Source organism: Tetrao urogallus (genome assembly GCF_951394365.1).
Source record: "Tetrao urogallus genome assembly, chromosome: 23".
Classification (NCBI taxonomy): Eukaryota; Metazoa; Chordata; class Aves; order Galliformes; family Phasianidae; genus Tetrao; species Tetrao urogallus.
In genome coordinates this window covers 3,317,826-3,340,017 of record NC_136836.1, presented here as the reverse complement: position 1 = coordinate 3,340,017, position 22,192 = coordinate 3,317,826, and the positions used below count along the sequence as shown (strand labels likewise).

At 51.7% G+C, this 22,192-nt stretch overlaps 3 protein-coding genes across 3 annotated transcripts; 2 read left to right on the top strand and 1 right to left on the bottom strand.

Moving 5' to 3' along the window:
- Nucleotides 1-475: 475 nt before the first annotated feature.
- Nucleotides 476-4,145, top strand: PDIK1L (PDLIM1 interacting kinase 1 like; the record flags this gene model as incomplete). Its single annotated transcript, XM_079546227.1, has 2 exons — nt 476-772; nt 3,405-4,145. Exons 1-2 carry the CDS (start codon nt 488-490, stop codon nt 4,143-4,145), a joined length of 1,026 nt encoding a protein of 341 aa, XP_079402353.1. The 5' UTR covers nt 476-487.
- A 9,435-nt stretch (nt 4,146-13,580) lies between these two features.
- On the top strand, nt 13,581-14,618 carry FAM110D (family with sequence similarity 110 member D; the record flags this gene model as incomplete). The annotated part of the gene is made up of 1 exon (XM_079546230.1): nt 13,581-14,618. The coding sequence occupies one exon, from the start codon at nt 13,581-13,583 to the stop codon at nt 14,616-14,618; it is 1,038 nt and encodes a 345-aa protein (XP_079402356.1).
- A 739-nt stretch (nt 14,619-15,357) lies between these two features.
- Nucleotides 15,358-16,214, bottom strand: LOC306954919 (uncharacterized protein C1orf232; the record flags this gene model as incomplete). Its single annotated transcript, XM_079546124.1, has 4 exons — nt 15,358-15,619; nt 15,786-15,871; nt 15,963-16,049; nt 16,128-16,214. 4 exons carry the CDS (start codon nt 16,212-16,214, stop codon nt 15,358-15,360), a joined length of 522 nt encoding a protein of 173 aa, XP_079402250.1.
- Between the last annotated feature and the right edge of the window lie 5,978 nt (nt 16,215-22,192).

Genomic DNA, 22,192 nt, shown 5'->3' with positions numbered 1-22,192 from the left:
GTCTTAAAAGTCAGCTCTGTTTCATTCTGTTGCTCCTCAACCGCAGGTTTCAGCTAGAACCTCTCTGATAGCCCGGGTGTGGATGGAGAGCATGAAACAGTCCTGTTATTCGCATAGAAATTCCCAAAAGACACTGAGAGAAAGGAGCAGCAGGATATGGGATAGCCCTGCCTCAGCGCAGTGCAATTCTAGGTTTGAATTGTTGCCTTCTTGAACGCTGAGCTGTGTTTGAAATCGTGCAGTCCCACCCAAATGTGGTATTAGGCAGCCTTTAGCGTGGCTGCAAGCTTACAGAGTGACTTCTGAAGTATTCCAGCACAGCATTGCGTTCAGTGCGATGCTCAGGGACAGCCCTGCTCACCACAGGGTGTTGGTGCAGCTGGCATTGCCACGCCTGGCCATATGGGGGAAAACACAGCTCAGTTCTCGTTCATAAGTTATAGTTCTGTGGGTTTTTCCCCCTTCCCCAGAACCTTTGATCTTGAAGATGGTGAGTAGCCAGCCTAAGTACGATCTAATACGGGAGGTTGGTCGTGGCAGTTATGGTGTGGTGTACGAAGCAGTCGTCAGGAAGACCTCTGCACGGGTGGCAGTGAAAAAGATTCGGTGCCATGCTCCAGAGAACGTGGAACTAGCTCTGCGTGAGTTCTGGGCACTTAGCAGTATCAAGAGCCAGCATCCCAACGTCATTCACCTGGAGGAGTGCATCTTGCAGAAAGATGGCATGGTGCAGAAGATGTCACATGGCTCCAGTTCCTCCCTTTATTTACAGGTACATGAAGCTGAGGTAATGGGGTGGAAGTGCTTATGTGGATGTGCAGCTGGGAGGGAAGGAGGTGGGTAGCTAAGATGGTTTTCTTGAGGTATGCTTAGGAAGGAAAGGGTGTCGTTTGCTTTATTTTATGTCTTTAAAAGAGCTTATCTATTGAACAATCACCTGGTCTTTTTAATTTGAAGCCATGCCATTCTAAAGGCTCCAGGACTTGCTTTGCTAAGTTGGGGAAACACCACAGATAAGGCATGAGGGAGGTGCAGGCTCTTGGTAGAGTTGTGCTGCAGGTTAGTGAGCAGTACTGATGTCTTGAGGCAGAGCTCTGAAGAATTTCATAATGTCAGATGCCTCTGGAAGGGGAAGGAGCTGTCTTGATATAGCAAGCCAACGTTTAATGCTCCCAGAAGTAGTAATCAATTAAGGAAGCTCAGTGAGCTGGTTTAATTTCTTTTTTGGGTAGATAACTTCAAAGAGAAGTAAATGTGTGGTATGTAGAGGAATAGAAGAGTAAATACTGCTATCCCTTATGTGGGGCTGTTGAAAATTGAGTTGCCTAGAAGTTGAAAGGCAAATATTTCTGAAATATACGTAGCTCTGGAAGGACCTGAAAGCTCATGTGAGCTTGCTAGGAGTCTGCCCCAGCTATTAATCATCCCCTGGCAGACATTTGTCTCTCTGATGTTAAAAAGTCAGTGGCCTGCTAAACATTTGCTGTGTTATCCCTGATCAGCTTCTATCATTTCAGTTTTTATTGTTGTCATTCTTGCATGGCTGACATTGAACCTTTTGTGAGTGAGCACTCATTTGCCAGCACTTCACAGCTGTTCTGATCCTGTTGTGCTGGGTGCTCTGTGAGCCTGAGAAAAGCTTCTTGCCTTTGTCAACTTGCTGTAGCTCAGTCATCGTTACTGGCGCATTGCCCCGAAGGGATTAGGGTGAAATAATACTGGTCAGCTCACATGGGGAAAAAGTAGCACCTTATCTTGTTGGTGGAGCTGTAAGATACTGCATGCAGGCAGCTGTACAGGGAGAAGTCTGGAGGGGGAAAAAGAGGGGTGTGAGGGAGGCTGCAGGGTGGGACCGCGAGTGAAGAAGAGCTTCCAGGTCGCTGCAGCGCCAGGTTTTTCAAGCAGTGCAGCGTGCAGACCTTGCCCGTGTTTGTGGCACAAGTGCTGCGAGTTGTTTTCCTGCTTCAAAGAGCAGAGAAGAGCAAAGGGCAGAGCTGAGCACAGAGATCACTTGATGATAGCATGCGCTGAAAGAGAGAAACCCACGTCTCCCTTGGCTTGCCCTCTCTTCTGCCCACTCCAGGTGATATTACTTCACTGAGCTGAACTGGTGCGGTGTGAGGAGGCCTGGGAAGGGCTGTTGGTGTCTCCTGCAGTGCTTCAGGGCAGGTGCTGTAACTGCTGCCAGCTGAGCTGGGCTCTTGTAGAGAGCTCTGAGCTGGTGTGGCTTCCTTGTGCTGCAGTCCCAGATCTGGAGGTGAATTCTGTCATCCTGGTGCTCTGAACTGAGACCCGAGCACAGCTCCAGTGAGGCTGAGTGGAGGGAAGAGCTGCGTGCTGGGGTCGCTCCCTCCTGTGCTGCGGTTCCCATTTTGCTGTTATTGGCTGTAAACCTGAATATGCAGTTTAAGTTCTAACACAGAATTGCTCTTAAGTTGGTTTGAGTACTAACTGTGCTCACAATTAAATGTAGTTATAATTTGTTACTAATTTTGCTCTCGGATGGGGGAAAAAAAACCCACTTCTTACAATTTTAATATGTTTCTCTATGTATTAATAGCTGTATTAACTTTTGAAGGCTTGTAGAGGCTGCATCTGCTTTAGTAAGCACTGGTTTACTGCTAACAGAAATAATAGCAAGTCTTATGTTCTGGAGTATGCGAAGAGCCACCTCAGAGGAGCTGGAAAGACAGTTTTGTAGCTGTGTGAACAGAGAGAGCGAGCATAATTGCTGGTGTATGTTGCACATTGTGCAAAGAGGCCATTGGAACTAGCTGCTGGAGTTATTCTCTGCTTATGTCCTAGAAAATAGCTAGTGTGTTGTGGTGAGAAAGGTGTTGCTTGCAGCAGCTGTTGAGCTGTGCCTGTGGATTAGCATTCTCCTGAGCTGAGATCCTGTGCTAACGCTTGTTAGAATGCATTCACGTGTGAGGGATGGAGGGCAGGCTCCAAAAGCATGTGGTGAGGCTGCCTCATGAGCAGAGGACAGGCAGCCTCGTGGTGCTGTGCAGGGGTTCCTGGTTGAGGCTGTGTTTGTACTTGGAGTTAGCGAAATGGGTGGGACACTGTCCAGCTGAAACAGATGGGAGTGCAACGACTACTTGATAGCCTTCAAAAAGCTGTTATCTGGGGCTGGCTCTGGCTTCTGGGTAGGAGCGTGAGGTCGATATGCTTCACACACACACCAAAATAACGAGGCTGGCAAATACATTGTGATTTTTTTTTTTTTCCTTTAAATCGGAAGTTTGACATGAACTTTTATTTTTACCAGTTGCAATTCCTTACTCTCTGGGTTGTTGAGAGGAAGATCCAAAATTCATGCTTTTTATTTTTTTTTCCCCCCATCATATCTTGATATTTTTGTGGTCATCAGGTAGTTGTGACACTTCTTTTCCTTATTGCAGCTTGTAGAGACCTCATTAAAAGGAGAAATAGTCTTTGATCCCAGAAGCGCTTATTACCTTTGGTTTGTAATGGATTTCTGTGATGGAGGAGATATGAATGAGTATCTGTTGTCTCGAAAACCTAACCGCAAGACCAACACCAGTTTCATGCTTCAGCTCAGCAGTGCGCTGGCTTTCCTGCACAAAAATCAGATTATTCATCGTGATCTCAAACCTGACAATATTCTGATATCGCAGAGCAGGATGGATGCCAGTGACTTGGAGCCCACGCTGAAAGTAGCTGACTTTGGGCTGAGTAAGGTATGTTCAGCTTCAGGACAGAATCCCGAGGAACCAGTCAACGTAAATAAGTGTTTCCTATCGACTGCGTGTGGGACTGACTTCTATATGGCCCCCGAAGTCTGGGAAGGACACTACACTGCCAAAGCAGACATTTTTGCACTGGGGATCATAATCTGGGCAATGCTAGAAAGAATCACATTCGTAGACACAGAGACAAAGAAGGAACTCCTGGGTAGTTACGTCAAGCAGGGCTCAGCAATCGTGCCCGTTGGAGAGGCACTGCTAGAAAACCCTAAGATGGAACTGCTCATCCCTGTAAAGAAAAAGTCCATGAATGCACAGATGAAACAGTTGATTAAGGAAATGCTGGCTGCCAACCCGCAGGACCGTCCTGATGCTTTTGAACTAGAGCTGCGATTAGTCAACATAGCTTTTAAAGACAGCAGCTGGGACACGTGAGCTGCCGAGCGGTCGTCTCTTGGAAGAGCTGCTCCTTGCCCAGCAGATGGTGCAACTTAATGGCAGTAAAGAAACGAGCCCGATCTCAGACCTGCAGGGTGTAGTTTCTATTGATGGAATTTTGTTTGAGTTCCATACGTTATAAGAATGTTGGCAGTTGTGTTAGAGATGCTTTGTGCTTGTTTCCAGGATGTTACGTGTTAAGTCTTAAGATGTGACAATGTTCGTTTGTGTGCGTTGGCAGTGGGACATCCTAAGAGCTGAGACTTGATTTCCAGCCAGATCTCAGAGTATTTAACACATTCCAGTTTTCTATATCAGTATTAGGATCTCTCCTGGAAGAAGAGATTTGCATGCTGGTAGTGCAAATCTTCAGGTTTGTAAAGTTAATTGTGTATATATTTATGCATATGAGTGACCGAGAGCGTATGCCTGCAAGTGTGTTGCATTCCATGAGGAAATGACACTTTTCCTAAATTATTTGCTGTGGGTCTGAATGTTTGGGTTCTGCTAGAAAACTGGGTGAATAAGATGGATGAGAATCATTCCTTCTTTGGTCCGGGATAACTTTATTATTTATTTTTATCTAATGTTGAAGGTAGGGTCTAAGACTTGACTTTGTGAGCAAAAAATACGATGCAAGTGTGTCGGCAGCTCTCAGAGTGCTGAGGTGGCTGAGCTTTGCACTCACAGCTCAAGGAGCTCAGCACTGAGGGATTCCAGTGCCAAGTGTGTGCAGCTGGGTGCTAGCATGTTGGTGAGGTCATTAATCATTCAATTTTGCTTTCTCCTACTAATCAAATACTTTATTAATCCACTAATCTACAGTTCCACAACGTGCTCACTGCTCTCCTACCTGTAGTCCAGCAGCAAACGGAGTACTTAGAATAGGAGAGTACTGAGAGCTTCCATCACGAGAATGTGAACGCCTGGTGAGGGAATCCAGCAGCATTGAAGCTCTGGATTTAAGAGCACTCAGTTATGGTTCCAGCACAGCTGGATTGGGTGTCACTGGGCACGGGCTTTTCCTTTTTGATGCTGACTGTCACCTGGGAGCGATGGGGAGGAAGAGGTGACTGTCACCTCTTGGACATGGAACACATGCATTCTCTTGTGTGAATAAGCAGTGCAGGCAGAATAACTGCTTGTTCCTTCAGAAGCAAAGGATTCTAACTCTATCAGAAGTCTGTGGCTGTACAGACGGACTGTTCAGACTGTACAGGCTGTACAGCAGTTTTGAGCTGTAGCTCTGACCTGGTGCAGCACTGGTGGCAGCAGACCTGGGGTCATTAGCCTTTAATCCTTGTCACTTTGCATCACTTTGTGTAAGGCAGCTCACCTGAACAGGGATGCTCAGATGAGCATTGCTGCCTTGAAACAAAGCAATGTTTAACGTTCAGAAGATGTCATGGAGGAACTCTCAGGTGATCCATCAGCTGAGTGCAGCAGAGCACCTCTGGGAGCATCAGTTGGTGGGGAAGGAGGTGAGTGACAACGGGGTTGTGCTGCTGACCCTGCAGGGAGCTCAGGCTATAAGGCAGGGCTTGGAACCTGTCTGTGGGTAGTGGGTGACAGGCAGAGATGCACCTCTCGTGCTCTGGAAGTGGAGATCTGCTCATTCTCATGTTTTAACTGGGCTCATTGCAAGTGAGGGCTCAGCTTGTTATCGACAGGAGGAGAGCAATCCTCTTGCTGTCTGCACCAGCACTTTTACAGTACTTCCATCCCAGCACCAGTCATCCAGTGAGGATTTTGTGAAGTTTTAAGAGGATGCACCATCTTCCATGTTAAACCTGAGAGGTTTTGGAAATACATTAGCTCCTTCCTCTCACCTGCCCACCCAAAAGACAGAATCAACTATGTTAATCTTAAACTACAGAACAACAGCACTTACCTTTAAGTCCTCTGCAAGTCCTCTGGTTCTCCTCAAGCACTTCAAAGGTTGAACACTGAGCGTGCTGCCGAGCTGCACCAGAGTTGCTGATGAATGGCACAGAAAAAATGTTTTTGGACTCCCACAGCACTTGTTTGCACTGATTGCCACTTTAAAGGGTGAAATCCCTCTCATGGTGCTTAGCTGGTGGGTGGCACTGGGCATGTCCTTGGTTCATGAGGAGTGGTAGTTCTTGAGGTGTGTGTTCTGTTTGGTGGTGAGGTCTTTGTTTTAAAGCCTTATGATAAATCAAACTTGTAGCAGCTACAGAGAATTGTTCACCAGCACGACACAAAGTCAAGATACTCTTCAGCACTCGTCAAAGGTTTTTCAAAATCTTCCTTTAAAAATTGTAAAATATATTTTATGCAGGATTTATAATTGAGAGATTGTGTAACTTATTAAGTTCATGCTTTTTTTTTTTTTTTTTTTTTTTTTTTTTAATAAAAATCTGAATTTCAATGAAGCTTTTGAACTCTACTGAGAAGTGCTTTCCTTTCCCTTCAGTTGGCACAGCCGTCTCGCTCTCAGCCAAGCTTCAGGATGGTTTATTTGCTTTGCTAGAATAGCAGTAAGCTGTAGCAGTTCATCACGGTCACACACTGTAAGTGATTTTAGCTCGTAAAAGGTGCTGGGTTGGCTGGCAGAGGCAGTGCAGAGCTTTCACTGGTATGTAATGCAGTGCTCTGACAGAGCAGGGCCGTGCTGGGTTTGAAAGTAGCTGGCTTTTGGAGCTGTGGCCTCGTGGATCCCTCTGCTCCTGCTGAGCCTCTTAAGAATCAAAGCACTGCTCCTCTGGGCATGCTGCTTGGTTTTCAAAGAGGGATTAAAGGCACAGCAGTATTCTTACATCCTGCATGGGCTGGGAGCTGTTGCTACAAGTGGAGCAAGTACCATCCTGGACTGTATGGAAATCTCTGGCAGGCTCTGTCTGCTGTTACTGGTCTTACTGGATTTTTGGGGCTGTGAACCAGATGCTGCTGCTTTCCAGGGCTCTGATGCTCCTCCCTCTGCAGCCAGCCTTGCAGGGAGTCTCTGAGTGCTGCAATGGGAAGATTTCATCCAGAAGCCTCTGGTTGTTGCTGGTGGGTGAGCCCTGCTGCCCCCTCCTCTAACAAATTGGGATCCCCCATGCAGAGGACTGAGCACAGCCTGTTAAGCATCCTCATGCATGTTTCCCTCCAGTGTCTGAATGCTGACACTGCTGATCTAGCTGGCTTCTTAGGAGTTGCTGGACTGCTAGTGTGCTCCTGAGGCTGAACCAGATGTAAATGGTGCCCTGAAGGCTGGGGAGGTGATGATGACCTGCTGGTTTCACATGCCCTGGGAAACCTTAGAAATTAAGGTGAGGAAACACTATTACTTATACATGGCACAAGAGTCTAAAGTCACTTGCATGTTTTAATTAAGAGTGCTCCAAAGCAAAGGATTGTTGTGCAGGCTGGGAATGGGAATAGCCCAAACTGGGAACACTATACATCACCTTGTGGCTTTATTTGTTGTCCCACCAGCAAGCACAGACCCAGCTGTTTGTTGGTGTCAGTGCCCTTGCATGGTTTGTTGCTTCCTGCACATCCTGGTGCTGCAGATAAGCAGATCCCCACCTGGCTGACAGCTGTGTGCTTAGATCTGTATGTCAGTGCAGTCACTGCAAAAGAGAAAGGGGTTGAAACTGTGACTCTTTTCAGTCAAAGGATAATTAAGCACCTGAATTAAAGGAGAAAGTTGCCTTTCTGCTTTAAGTCTAAGAGCAGTGATTTTGAACGCAGATGAAAGCTGAATTCTTCTTCCATAAAATGAAGAAAACAAAACCTACACACTTGAAATGTGCCCAGCACATGGAAAAACAATGTGCAGAAATGGCCCATGACAGGTAGGATGTGTAAGGCTGCATCCCAGCTCCAATAACTCGAGCTCTGCTTTATCTTCCTGGTTCTGCAGAGCACAGAGCCAGCAGGTTGTCTGTCCTGTTTCCTCAGGCAAGGCTTGGCTGGGAGATCCCTGCTCGGCCGTGCTGAGGTTGTGAATTCCTCTTGTTCGTATTTCTTGCTTTGTGCTCTTTTAAACAGAGCTTTCTTCAGAGCCACCCAATCGCAGCTGCTGCTCGAGCTGCGTTGTGATGGCAGGTGTTGCTCTGTGCTTGTGTTTAGGTCCTGCCCCTTGGAAGGATGCCTGCATTTCAAAAGTACTGTTTTTTTTTCTCCCTCTCTTGTGCAATGTCTCTCTGAGCAGACGTGCTCAGGTGCACTTTGGACTGTGGATAGCACAAACATGACTTTTACTCTCTGCCTTGCTGTACCCACATCCCGCGAATCCTTTATGGTGTTGCTGTGCTTCCAGTCCTTACTGGGGCCTGTGCTGTAAATCCAAGCAGCAGTGTCCCGAGAAGAGGTTGTTAAAGGGTTGCAGTGTAGTTAGCAGGGCAGCTTGGGCAGCGCTGTGTTTCGTTTCCTTTTTGGTCAGGGTCTGAGGAGCAGTCTATGCAAAGTGCTGGCTATTCTTACACACTGTTAGGGAAGAGGGACTCATATCAAATGTCACAAACTGTCCGGAGTGCCTGCCTTACATATGGGGAGGGGCAGGAGGTGGAAGTACTGGAACAAACTGCTGCTTTTCTCTGATCACTGGGTCTCAAAGTATTTGAGGCAGTCTGAGATGCTTTGCCTCTATAAGCAGAGCAGGGGAAGAGTGGAGAAGCTGAGTGACCCAAAAGATCGGCCAGCAATCCGCTGCATCACTGCAAGAGGAGCCATGGCCCGGGTGATTCTCTCCTTTAAGTCACTCTGTTCCCAGATGAGTTTCCAGGTTCATCTGGGTGCCTGAAGCACAAAGCAGTTGCAGAAGGGCTGTGGTTGGTGAGGAGCAGATGGTGCTGCCCGGGGATGTGCAGTGCCTGACCTGCAGGCTGAGCTGGCAGGTGGCAAACAGGAGCTGCAGGTGGTGAGTTGGACCTGCATCTGCTGTGAGACTGGGCGAGGAAGAGGAGGAGGAAGGCTGCCTCCCTGCAGTGCCTCCCACACACAGCTTGCACCTCTGGAGCATTTTAGCCAGGTAAAGTATGCTGGGGTGGGGTGCTGGAGATATGGTTGACTTGCTTTGCATTTTTTAAAGTGGGCAGACGGAGGACCAGTGTTAGAATTGCACTGTGGTGCACTGAGGCCTCTGTAGCCTCTGGGATTTGAAACGAAACCATGCAACATAACAATGGGTCCCTTGTAGGAAGGGGCAGGTTCATCACAACACACCCTGGGGAGGCCCTCCATCACAGCAGCACCTCCCACCTCTCCCAATAGCTTTTTTTACTTCCCAGACACAGGCTCCAGAATTCATCCAGGCCGACTGTTCCGAAGGTTCATCCGTAGGGCACCAAGGTCTGTGTGAATCTCAGTCTTTCTTCTGTGCCCAACTGCTCTCTAGTTTCTGCTTGCAAAAGCTTGTGGATGGCTGCCTTAGGTTAGGTGTTGGTTTCAGATTTATTGATGCCCATTTGAGCCCTTGATATTTTTAAGCTAGTGCAGCAGATCTTCCACTCCTGCTCGCTCCCCAGTAAAAGTCCACGCATCTCGGGCCCCTGGCGTGCAGCTGTACTGCCCTGAGCTGCCAGCTCACTTCAGCTGCTCTCCTGTCCGTGGCATTTATGTGGCTTTGGACCAGGAAGGGCTTTTGTGGGTTGTGAAAGTAAGCCGACAAGTAGCAACAGATGGTAACATTGTCAGTTTTACAGTCTGCACCTGGTCACCCAATGTTGGTGATTTTCAAAGGAGAAATGCATCTGGAAAGGTGACTGAGGGGCACGTTCACTCCTGAGCACTCTCCCACGGGCAGACTGAACTCCTGAGAAGTGTGAAAATTATTCAGCTCCACTTATTTACCACTTAATGCAATAGTCCACAGATTGGGCTGTTACCCCTTCTGCTTTTCCTAATATCCTGGTGCATGTTGGGCTGTTGGGGCCTTTTCTGGGGATCAGACCCTGCCCCCAGGAGTCTCTCTAGCCCACAGCTTTGCTTGGGGCATGCAGGGGCGATAGGTCAATGTCCTATGACTACACAAACAGCTTCTTCCCCCTCGCAGGAGTGGGCTGTGAGCTCTGCTAGCCATGCCAAATTCCCCCTCTGGAAGTCCTCCCTGCGGCATCAATTGGCCACAGCCTCAGCCTCCTCCTGGGCTGCTCCTGCTGCTCCTCTGGGGTGGATCAGAACCGTGCAGGAAGGCATGTGATCTCCTTGACAAGGTGGGGCATGCAATTATCTGTTGCCAGGAGAGAGGAGGTCATGCTGGGAGTGAAGCTGTTTAATCAGAGCTGGATGTGATCTGAAAAATCACTTTGGAGGAGAGCAGTGCTCCCGGCTGTTTGACCTTTGAGGACTTCCTCAAATTCTTCTCTCCCACCACGAGGGCTGGAAGCACCCCACGAACAGATCCAAACCTGACGCCCCCATGTAACCACAGTCAGCGTTGGGGCTGTAAGAAAAACAGCCTTAATTAAATAACGGGAGTTTGAGCATCTGTATGGCTCTGGTGCATTTGTTAGAGGCTGATGGATGGAGTAAACAGCTTAAGCTGAAGTGACAAAGCTTCATTGCCTCACCCAGGGAAGCAGGAGCTGCCCAGCATCCCAGTGCCAGGACAGGCCCCTCAAACCATCCCCTTTTGTATCCCCAAAGGAGTTGGGATTTTAACAGTTCAGCAGTCGGTATGAGCTACAAGTGCCCCCCCCCCCCCCCCAGTGCAGCCTGTCTGTGTGTGTGTGTCTGTCTGTCCATCCCTTTCCCAGGGCAGGGGAAGTTGCAGGCGCCTGCTGGAAGCGCCTCACAGGAATCGTCCACATCCGCCACGCAAAGGTGAACTGAAGGCTGCTCTTCTCATGGCTGTCCTTACCGGAACGGCAGGCTGGGTTCCAGCTTACAAAATAAAACATGTTTTGAGAAACAGTGATTGCTGTTGCCTGGCATTAACAATAGGGTCCGCTCCTCCCCCAGGTGGCAATCTGTGCTCTGTGTGGGAGGGCAGCAGATCCCAGCCTTGCCATGGGTTTCTCAGCCTCTTCCCCCTGTCCTTTTCCTCATCTTCCTCTGGAGCGTTGTTTGCTTTGCTTTGGCTGCATCCTGCGTGGGGAATGAGCGCTGCACGGTGGGGTCCTCCTCCTAAGATTGGTCCTGCCTCACTTTCAGTGGGGTTTGGCCTGTGCCAGCAGAGCTTGGACAGGACCTGGTACATGGGATGTTGCTATGGCCTCAGCTCCAGCACTGGGGTACAGCCCTGGCTGCAGTGCCTGCACACAGGGGCATGCTGGATGCCGTGGAGCTTCCACGGGGATAGGCAGGGCTCACTACTCTTTTCCCTTCTCCTCTTTTCCTCTTTTCCCTTTCAGACACAGAACCTACAAGTGTCACATCTTTGTTCCCACTAGAGCCTGCTGGTTCCCTGCAGGTAGCGGTCATGTGGCTGCAGCCTGGGCTGTACCCCACTCCCATTCAGCACGGGAGGGATGTGGGGAGCTGAGGCCTCTCTGGGGCTCTGCATTGCCAACTCCAGGGAGCTGAGATCTGCCCACGTTTTGGGGTGCTGGGAGTGGAGGTGGGCTGGGACCGGAAAGGACACTCAGCCCTCCGGGAAGGGAAGAGGGCAGAGGTAAAAATAACCCCTGGGCTGGCTCTGGTCCCTGCGGCTTCCTGCAATTTACAGCCCTTCCCGGGGAAGGGGAGGCAGGAACCTGCCTGGATCTGAGCTCACTTTGACCCTTTCACCGCTGACAGAAGGTACTGGAAGGACCTCGCTTTGCCCCGTTCCTGTGGGCTTAGGCAGGACCCTGAGGAAGGGGATCGCAGTGCCAGGTAATCACTGCCCTGTTCCCGATGCACCTGGTGTGTGTGGGGTCAGACACAGCGGGCTCCTCTGGGGGAAGGCAGACAATGCTGCTATGGCTTCAGGGGTCAGAGGGATGGAGGGGAGCCTGTCCCAGAGCCAGGATCCTGGCTGCGATCCCGTAAGAAGAGCTGGGAGATGGAGCCCGTGGCTGAGGGGAAGCCTGGGGTGTAAAGGTTGCAGGAACTGAGGGCTCAGTGCTGGCAGGGTGCTGGCACAGAGCAGGATGTGCTGATGGGGCTGGGCTGGCAGGGGTTAATGGGGTGGCTCTTCCTCCCTCTCTATATGAGGCTCCTGCGGCTCTGGGCTCAGTTTGCTGCTGGCTGCTGGAGGAAACAGGAGCAGAGGAGACCAACCAGCACCCTGCACAGGCCCAGGTGAGCACGAGCAGCCCCAGCACGGGCACACAGCTGGGACATACAGGTCCTGGGGCTGGGCTGGGGGCACGGAGACACTGCAGCCCAGGGGGGGGTGACAGGATCATGTACTGGGGGCAGCATCCATGGAAGCACTGCAGAGCTCTTGAAACCCATGGAGATGTGGGAGTTTGCCCCTCAGGAGCACAGGATCTGAAAAAACTCAGTGCCTCAGTTTACCGTCTGTAAAATGGGGGTGGATGCACTGCTGAAGCCCTTGGGCTGCGTGTGGAGGCAGAAGGCTCCTGGGCTGCCTGCTCTCTGGATAGCTGTGGTCTCTCTGTCCCCATCATCACCCCAGAGGTGGTTTTTCAGGGCCATTTGGGCCTCTTTTGCTCAGGGGCACCATCTGCTTTGGGCATTTACAGCCACCTCTGCTATTCAATTTATGGCCCCATTGCTGTGCGCCTGCTTGGTCCCAACATTGTCCCCCACTGTCCCTGCATGGGTGCTTGGTTAAAGCTGAGCAAGGGCTGTTTTTTGCTCCTTGACACTCCCAAATAAGTGGTGATAGGAGAGGAATCGATTATCCCAGAGCCTGCCTTAGGGACCCCTTGCTGCAGAGGGACAGGACAGGAGAGGATGAGCCCCCAGCAGAGTTGTGGTGCCGACCAAACAGCCTCTGCTTAAAATAAACCTTCCCGGAGCTCCTTTGTTTTCTTTTCCTGAAAGGGAAACAGAGCCGGGAGCCCGGCCCAGCCCAGCACCGTGGGGAGCCACGATGCCCCGAACAGCACGGAAACCCCAGCAGCCAAAAGGGCCCCCACTGCTGGCACAAGGGGAGGGAGGGCTGGGGAAGCACACCGGCTTCCCCATACTGTCTTTGTTCTGCTGTCCCCGGGCTCGTAAAGATAAAGCAATGGCTCCAGTAAGTTTCCTGTACGAAGCTGCTCTTGGGATCTTGATGAAGCCGGCGGATGCCTGGTGCTTCTCTCTTCCTGCCCGTGATTGTTCCTGCCCCGGTTTGCAGGGCGCCTCCTCTGCAGGCAGGGGCCAGTCCTCTCCCCCTGCACGGCTCTGTGTCGCTCCCGGTCCTTTTGCTGGTGGTGCCACATCCCTTGGTGCCAACCTCACCCTCGGTTCCAAACTCATCTCTGGTTCCAACCCCATCCCCATCGCTAACCCCACCGCTCCTCTCTCCTCCCAGGACAGCGGCTGAGCGCAGAAGCTGAGCGCGGTTTTGGGGTCCCCATCCCGCACGGGGTTGGCTGGCAGGCGATGGTCCCACTCGGCAGCACCCCCCGAGCCGTCTGCGCTTCTGGCCGCGGCGTCTCCCCTCTGCGTTTGCTGAACCGGGGTCCCGAGTATCTGCGGGAGCAGCTGGGGGGAGGCGGCGGTGGCCGCACACCCAGCGCCGTGGAGCGGCTGGAAGCAGACAAAGTGAAATACGTCAAATCGCAGCAGGTCATCAACAGCCGACAGGAGCCGGCACTGCGAGGCTGCTCGCCCTGCTGTTCGCCCCGCGGCCGGCGACTTCTCGCGCTGCAGCAGCGCCACGAGTTCTGCCACGGCTCGGATCTGAGCTGTGAAGGCAGCCGCAAGGTGCTGCCCTGTCCTTCGTCCCCTGTGCCGCGGAGGGGAGGTGGCAGCAGGCGTCTGCTGAGACCCGACTCGCTCGTCATTTACCGGCAGAAGCGGGACTGCCCAGCGATCAACAAGGAGAACACCAAGGGCTACGGGCTGGTGCGACGCCTCTTCCAGGGGCCGCTCAGGGACAAACCCCCCAGCTCTCCCCAGGCCCAAGGGTCGGATAAAGCCTCCGAGAGCCCCATGCTGTGGGCGTCCATGGAACAAGCAGAAGATGTGCAGACGCCGGGTGCCGGCAGCAGCAGCAGCATCGTCCCGGTGCCTGGCAGCCCCGTGCCGCAGCTCCCCCAAGCCTCCAGCCTGGCCCAGCCCCCCGCCTCCCCCGGCCCCAGCAAACCGGCACTCGGGCTGCGCCTGTCCCTGCCGCTTTCGGAGAAGGAGCGGTTCTTCAATTACTGTGGGCTGGACCGGGCCATGGTGGAAGGGCTGGGGAAGGAACGGTTTGTGCCAGCGGGATGGGATGCTGCCTCAGCACGGCTCCACAGCTCCTGTGAGTGGGAGCCCAGCCAGACGTCAGGATGCAGCGGGGAGGACGTGGGGCCAGGTGAGGAGGAGCCGGACGCACGGCTCTGCTCCGCCATTTCGGTGGTGGAGCGCAATGCCCGTGTCATTAAATGGCTCTATGGCTGCCAGCGAGCTTGGGCGGCCGCCAAGGAATCCACAGTCTGAAAGGAAGCACCCCAGCCAGCCGTGTGTGGGTCTAGGTGGATGCTACGGCCCCCTGCTCTTGCGGGATGTGGTTTGGGGAGTGGCAGCACCCTGACACTATGGTGCTGCTTGCAGGCCAGCAGGGACACCAAGTCTACCCTGAGCAGAGACAAGGTCTGCCCAAAGAAGGGACAACTGCTTCACTCCTTGGATATGCTGCCCACCAATAGCTGCTTTTTGAGGTGGGGGTGGGGTGCCCAGGGACCTTCTTTGGGTGAGTCCGGCCTCAGCCGTGGTGGCTGGAAGGCTGCTGTTCCTTGCTGGTCCCTACCTCTTGGTCTTCCCTATTTCTGGTTGTGGTTTAGAATGGCAGCTTTCTCCCCATCAGCCTCAGTGGGCTGCTAGGATGGGAGCAGGACTCTAATAAACAAACCTGTGGTTTTCTTCTAGCCTGGCTGCATCTGTGGTTTCTTCCAACAGTGCCTGAGTGGATGGGGGATGCTTTGAGGACTGAGGTGGCAAGCCCCCTCCCATCCCTCTGGAGGGTCTCAACCCGCTGGGGCAGCTCTGCAGTCTTGGGGATGGAATGGGGCTCCACATGTGGCAGGGCTGTTGTAGGAGACAAAGGCAAAGAAAGCACCACACACGCTCAGGGAGAAGGGCGCCGTGGGGTCTTTAGTGCCAAAATCTCCACATTGCCAGGGCCCATCACAGCATCACTGGCTGGCGCTGCCGCAGGGCCACGTTGGCATCGCCTCTTCTAGTTGCCCTTGGAAGCATTTTTATTTCGGATTTCAGCCAGTTTGCTGGCCAGGAAGCCCCATTTGAAGGCCCCTTCCTCCGGCTCTCGCAGGTCGCTGGGGCCCTCATCACCTGGTGGCTCTGTGGGACTCTCACCCAGCTCTGGAGGGGCCACCTCCTTGTCCGGTGTCGATGCTTGCTGCCATTTGGTAGCGAAGAGATCCCAAAAGCCGGCTGCTTTCTGGGCGGGAGGCAGCTCAGCTGGCACGGCAGCAAGGGGGCTAAAGGGAGAGCAGGGGAGGGGATGTGAACACAGGGACTCCTGAACCAGCTTCAGTGCTGGGGCATATCTGGGATCATAGGTGATGGGGGAACAGATGGGGATGCAGAGCCCAGGGCAAAATCTAGGCTATGGGAGCCCCCCTCCCTCCTTAAGACATAACTTACTGGTCGGCGCAGGGCTCTGGGTTGAGCAGCTGGTGCTCATCCTCACGGGTGAAGAGAGATGAGAGCGTCCTCCAGCCCCCCTGGACCTGGAGAGGAAGCACAGTGCCGACTCAATGGGGCTCACTGGGAATTATTGGGACTCCCGGTCCCAGCAGCACCCACAGCCGCAATCCTCACCTTCCGTGCCAGCTGGGACACAGGGCCGGATCCCTCCTCCATCAGCGCGGGAGGCTCCGCTGCCTCCATCAGCTCGGAAGGGTCTCCCTGCAACGAACCCAACCGAGTGAGAGCAGGAGGAGGGCAGGGGGCTGCAATCAGCCGTAACCCCCCACCTCCCATTACCTCCTCCTGCAGCGCACCGTCAGCCCGTGCCCCCCCCAGGGTCTGCAGCACCCTGGCTTTGTAGAGCCCCCAGATGCCCTGGGTCATGGTGCGGACAGAGGCGATGCGCAGCGGCAGGCGGGGAGGTGGGGCGGCTCTCGTCGGCCATCCGATGCCCTCATGAAAGTTTCAGGGACTTCGCTCCGTGCACAAAGGGGAACCTGAGCCCGGGTCGTGCTGGGGGAAAAGCAGCGGGCGGGGGAGGGCTTGGTTCACCCCAAACCCCCTCCCTGTGCCCAGTGCGCATATCGGGGCGGCCCTGGGGAACGGCCGAACACAATCAGGCAGCGCTCTGTAGAACCACCGCCTGCGGTGGGTGCGTTTTAATGCCCGTTTCGTGTCCATGAAGGAACCGCAGGAGCCACGCAGCGCTCAGCTCCGCAGGCAGGGCGCAGAGAAGCAGACGCAACTTCCGCTCTTCCAGCGCATGCGCAGTACAGCCGGGCGGACCTGCTAACGTAACGGCAGAGGAGCGACGCCGGACGAACGTGTGTCCGCCCCAGCGCCGCGCTGCTGCCCCCTGCTGGCCGGAACGCGGCACTGCAGGCGCTGCTCCGCACCCCGCGCCGCTGCGTTAAGAGCCGCTGTCCCATCACGTTCCCGAGCAGCAACAAAACTAATTAACAGTTCCTTTTCCTCCCTTCTCACGTCTGCTGGCTTAAAACAACACAAGAACTCTCGCATCTCCAAAGTCAATTAAACACTGGGGTAGAACTTTTGACATCGTAATTAGACTTCATTAATGGATTGCCGGAGGCTGCAAGATGGAAATGCGGTAGATGAGCCTCCCTTTGCATCATCCTTCAGTTAATTACATGCTTATCTTGGAAACAAAAGATGCTGCACACTATGAAAAACCTTCTTTGTATGTCCGAAAATATGCATTGGTGGATGCACAGCAAATATTTGTTGGAACGTTGGAATGGAAAATGTGAAGTTACCTTCCCTCCACACAACCCGCCCTTTTCACCACATTACCAACAAGCCCTGAGATCCTTTAGATCTTTTGGTGAAGGAATTTGCAAAATGCTGTCTTCTAGGACTAGGAAAAATGCTTGGCTGATCCTCCTGACCTCCCCTTGGTGCTGTGCATCAGAGACCTCTGCTCCTCCCAGGGGATGAAGCTCCATCTGCACACAGATCTGCCTGCACCACCCCTCTGGGGAAGGGATTTTCTCATGCAGGTCACTGATATCATAACACAGAGCCATAAGTAATCAAATTTAAAACGTGCTTTCAATTAAACCGAGGGCTTTCGGTTCGGTAACATCTTTCAGCAGCAATTTGGAACACCAACACCACATAATTGCTGCTAATAAACATGCAGGTAGCAGATAATCTTAACCACTTGCTAAGATTGTTTCTCCCAGCGACATCAGGCACTGCAGCCTGTCTCAGCTGTGTGAATTTACTGTTTCCCTGCAGAAAGCACTGCTCTCCCTGCCTCCAAATCCTCCTTTGAGGCAATTCAGTCAACAGACAGCTTAAGGTGCTGCTAAAATGAGGTTGTGAAAATTATTCCTCACTTTATGTCCCACTTGGGAAGAAGCTCCACCAAGCCCGCACACAGCGCCCTGCGTAATGCCTTTAATGATGGACTCAGAGGCTCAGAGCTCTGGAGATAAATTTTAGGTGGCTTTATACTTCAGATAGTCATTTGGATTTATTTATTTTTTAATCACCGACCACAGCAGGAACTGTTTGCGAGTTTTATGGTTGTTGTGGTATTTTATCATTCCGTGGCCTGCTTCCCACTATTAGGATCAGGATTAGACCTGAGATAATGCTACATGCTGGACAGTTATCTGTCCTTGGGCAGTACCATGGTGGAGATTGTTACCCCACTTCTCTCTAATGGCAGCACAGGGGCAGCGTGGAGCACTCCAGGCTCAATATGAGGTGCTATGCAGGTGGGCAAGGGGAGTCACTGCTCTCCCACACTGTCCTATGGCAGACGAAGGGCAAAGCAGATGGGTAGGTTTCCAGCTGAACAAGGAGGTGAGTTATCATCCAGCCCACTGAGCACATCACACACAGCTGAACCCCATCGTGGATGATGGACCAGTCTGCAGTTGGAGAACAGCCCCCTCTGGAAAGCTCCTGGTGACATTTCTGGGTTCACAACACACTGCTGCCCACAGCTCTCATGCTGTGCATCTCTCTCTCCCAACCCAGTGTGATTCCTGCTGCAAAAAAAAACCCCAAATTTCAAACAGGGAAGGGTAAAATGTCCATTCCTACACCTGGAGCTGAATGTTGCAGCCCAGTCCGCTTCAGGTCCATCCTTCAACCAGCTCTATTTTATACATGGAGACAGCAATGGAAGAAGCACTGCTCCAGATAAGCTGGCATCAGAGTGGCAAAGGGACAACTTGACCACAGCCACCTGGAAACAGGCTTTGGTACCACAGCACGACCTGATGTGGGTCAGCAGGCAGCCAGGTGTGTGGTGTGGGCATGTCCTGTGTTGAGAGCTCTGGATAATTGGATTGTGCAGAGATCTGCACACCACAACAAATGGCAGAAAATGAGTCAACTGCCCCCATGGAGGAAATCACTGCCTGACCTTTCATACGGTTCACTTTCGATGCGATCGCCTGACGTTTATGGGTTTTATCAGTATATCCACAAATCAGCCACAGTGTCCAACCAGCTACTAGGAAGTAAGTAATTATGGCCACCACTGCTAGAGCTGATAGCGAGGGCTACTTGGGGAAATAAAGGATTACTTTCAAATATATTTATGTAGGAGATCTTCATTGCAGCAGGTGTAAGGGAAAAGAAAATTTAAGGTTGAAATAACTGCGGGAAGAGAGAAGTGAAAGCATCCAGAATTGAGATCTAATCTCCTTAGCACTTCGGGCAGCAATGGAAACTCTTGAAACCCAGAAGCTGTTTCCTGAGAAAACTCACAAGGAGAAGGCAGTGGTAGATGGAGGTTTCTTTCCACATTTCAGGGCACGTCCCCATAATCAGAATTTGGGAAGCAGAGACATCAAGCCAGCACTCAACCCCGAGGCACCCCTTGTCATCACACTCATCCCCGTGCACCCAAAGGAACCACAGCTCGTGCTGGACCCTGCTCAAGGGGACTGTCCCCGCCACATGTGACACTGGATGGAGCCCTGCAGCACAGCAGGACACAGAAGGGGCTGAGAAAAGACCCCACGGTCCTGCCGAGGACAGCAGGGTCAGTCCTAAAGGGCTCACCGCTCTGGGACATCTTCTGAAGGATGCTGCAGACGCAAGGAGCGCTTCCAGCAACACTCGAGCTGCTTCTCAAACCAGGCTTTTCATCCCTGTTGTACCGCTGGGGTGCTCAATCCTCGCAATATGTCAGGCTGGTCACTAGATGTCCCCATCTGAATACAAATGGCAATCCTGCCAACTCGCCCCCCCCTTCAACCAAGGTACGAACCAGTCTCACAGCCCCCCACTGCTCCCCGCTTGCTCTCCTTGACACCGACAGTAATTAAAGATAACACCACTTAGCCTCCTGTCATTTGCACTGAATCGCTAATGTTTGATTTGTTTAACCCTTGCGGCAGAAAAGTTAAACAAACAAGCAAGCAGCTCAGCAGGGCGTGCAGCATCAAAGGGAATGGAGGGTGGCAGGAAGGCTGCACCCAGCTTGGTGCGCCCTGTTTGCACCTTGCATCCTCTGTGCACCACCAGGCTCTGCCCTGCCCCTCTCTGATGCATTCTCATCCTTGTGGCTTGGAGGGTGGCAGGATCCTGGAAGGAAAAAAGCAGTACATGAGATTTTACAGTGCATGGAGATTCAGTACTGGGATAAGGGTGAGGGCACCTGCCATGATCAGAGCTCAGCTGTGCAATGCCCTAAGCAAGCCACTGCATGTTTGCCCTCCCAGGAGCAAAACGCAGGACCAGAGACCTCCAAAGGTCTCTGCAACTCACACAACCATGGATCTCAGCATCCCTCTTCTCCACAGAACTACAGAATCACAGAATGGCCAGGGTTGGAAGGGACCTCAAGGATGATGAAGCTCCAACCCCCCGCCACACGCAGGGCCACCAACCTCCACATTTAATACCAGCCCAGGCTGCCCAGGGCCCCATCCAACCTGGCCTTGAACACCTCCAGGGATGGACGGGGCATCACAGCCTCTCTGGGCAGCTGTTCCAGCACCTCACCACTCTCATAGCAAAGAACTTCCCCCTCACATCCAACCTCAATTTTCCCTCCCTCAACTTCAAACCATTTCCCCTTGTCCTGCAGTTATCTCCCCTTTCCAAGAGTTGATTCCCCTCCTGTCTGTAGGCTCCCTTTAGGTACTGCAGGCTGCAATGAGGTCACCCCGCAGCCTTCTCTTCTCCAGGCTGAACAAGCCCAGCACCCTCAGCCTGTCCTAATAGGGGAGGTGCTCCAGTCCCCTGATCATCTTCGTGTCCTCTTCTGGACCCTCTCCAACAGCTCCCTGTCTTTTTTGTACCCACACACCCATCCCTGACCTCATGCTATGGGGACAGTCAGAACATTTTTCCTTTAGATCTGGGTTGCTGCTCCTCTGGCAGCACTAAGCTGTCCCCACGCTCCTTTCCAGCTCCTCTGTCTTTTTTCACCTGGCTGCTTACCTCAGTATTTTCAGGTCATTTAAGCTGCTTTATTTCGTTAAGGAAAAGCAAGTGGAGACTGTAACTGGAGTTGATAAATCCTTAGACCTTGACCTCAACGTTTAACTGCTTAGGCTGATGCTTTCCATTTCTCCCAGCTGTGCAAAGGAGAACGAGGAGCTGCATTTCCCCTGGAGACAGCAGGTGAGAGTGCACCGTGTGCAGGGATGCAGAGCTTTGGGTTCAGGGTTTGCTCTGCTCCCCATCAGCCGTCCACGAGTTTGTCGTGGTATCACACAGCATCCGGGGGCTCTAAAGAGATCACAGAACTGATGGTGCTTTGTGACAAGGAGACAGAAGGCTGAGTCCATAATATGTCCAAGAACTGCAAGACATCATTTCTCACATCACAGGAAAATGGCCCACGGCCATCAAAAGGAAAAGGAAAGAAAAAAGATGCTCTAATAGCAGGCCATTATCTCATGACAATGGCTCTGTTAACACGTGCTAACCCCTCTGATGTGCTTAGAAATCTGAGCAGGGAAATGAAAGGTGCTGCCGGTAAGGAGAGCTTGTATTTAACGTTTCTGACCAAGTGGGAAGCGGAATTTGAGAGAGCAGTCCTGTAGGCTTAAGGAAATAGATTGCAAAATGCGTTTGGAGTGCGGAAACAGCATAAAACACGTTGCAGTTTGGCTCATTTGGGATTCCAGTCATAGAGACAGCAACACTGTGGAGGATTTAGCTTGCCAATCAACATCTTATTTATTTCCTCTGAAGAGAATATCTTTATTCTGTGCCCGTCACTGCAGCCAATATCTACGGGGATTACAAAATCAAGCAGCATCTCCCATTTTTGTTTTGTCCATAGCACCACAAGATATGAGAAAATATCGACACTTCAGAAAGAGCTCCAAAAAAAAAAACCCAAAACAAACCCAAACCAACCACCTCTCGGGGGGGAGAAAGCATTCAACTCCCTATTTTCATCCTGTTCAAGAAAGAAACCTTTTCCTGCAGGAAAAGAAGAAGCCTCTGGTTCCTCCACTGCCCCCCAGCCAAATAAAGAATGAAAAGAACATGCAAATGAGAGCCAATAGTGAGAAGGTTTAATGTATGCAATTAGATGTAGTGAAATGAAAAGCATACCAGACCCATCTCTTCTTTGACATACTTGATTAAGAAAGCTCGTCCTGTTCAAAATGAAGTCTTCCCATCATTTTTGCCCTTGAAACAATTTTAACTCTGTTTTAAAGAGAAGTTCAAGTCCAACTTTCCAAAAAGAGCCATCAGAAAGAAATCTGGATTCAAATAAATGTAGCATTATGTTCTGTTTTGGGGTTTGGAACTGGAAAAAATGGGACTTTCTGCAGAAAAAAATACAGTAAACACAAGGCAGCGGGGAGGAAAACCACACGACAAAATTTTAGGGTGGAAAATGTGTTTGCTTC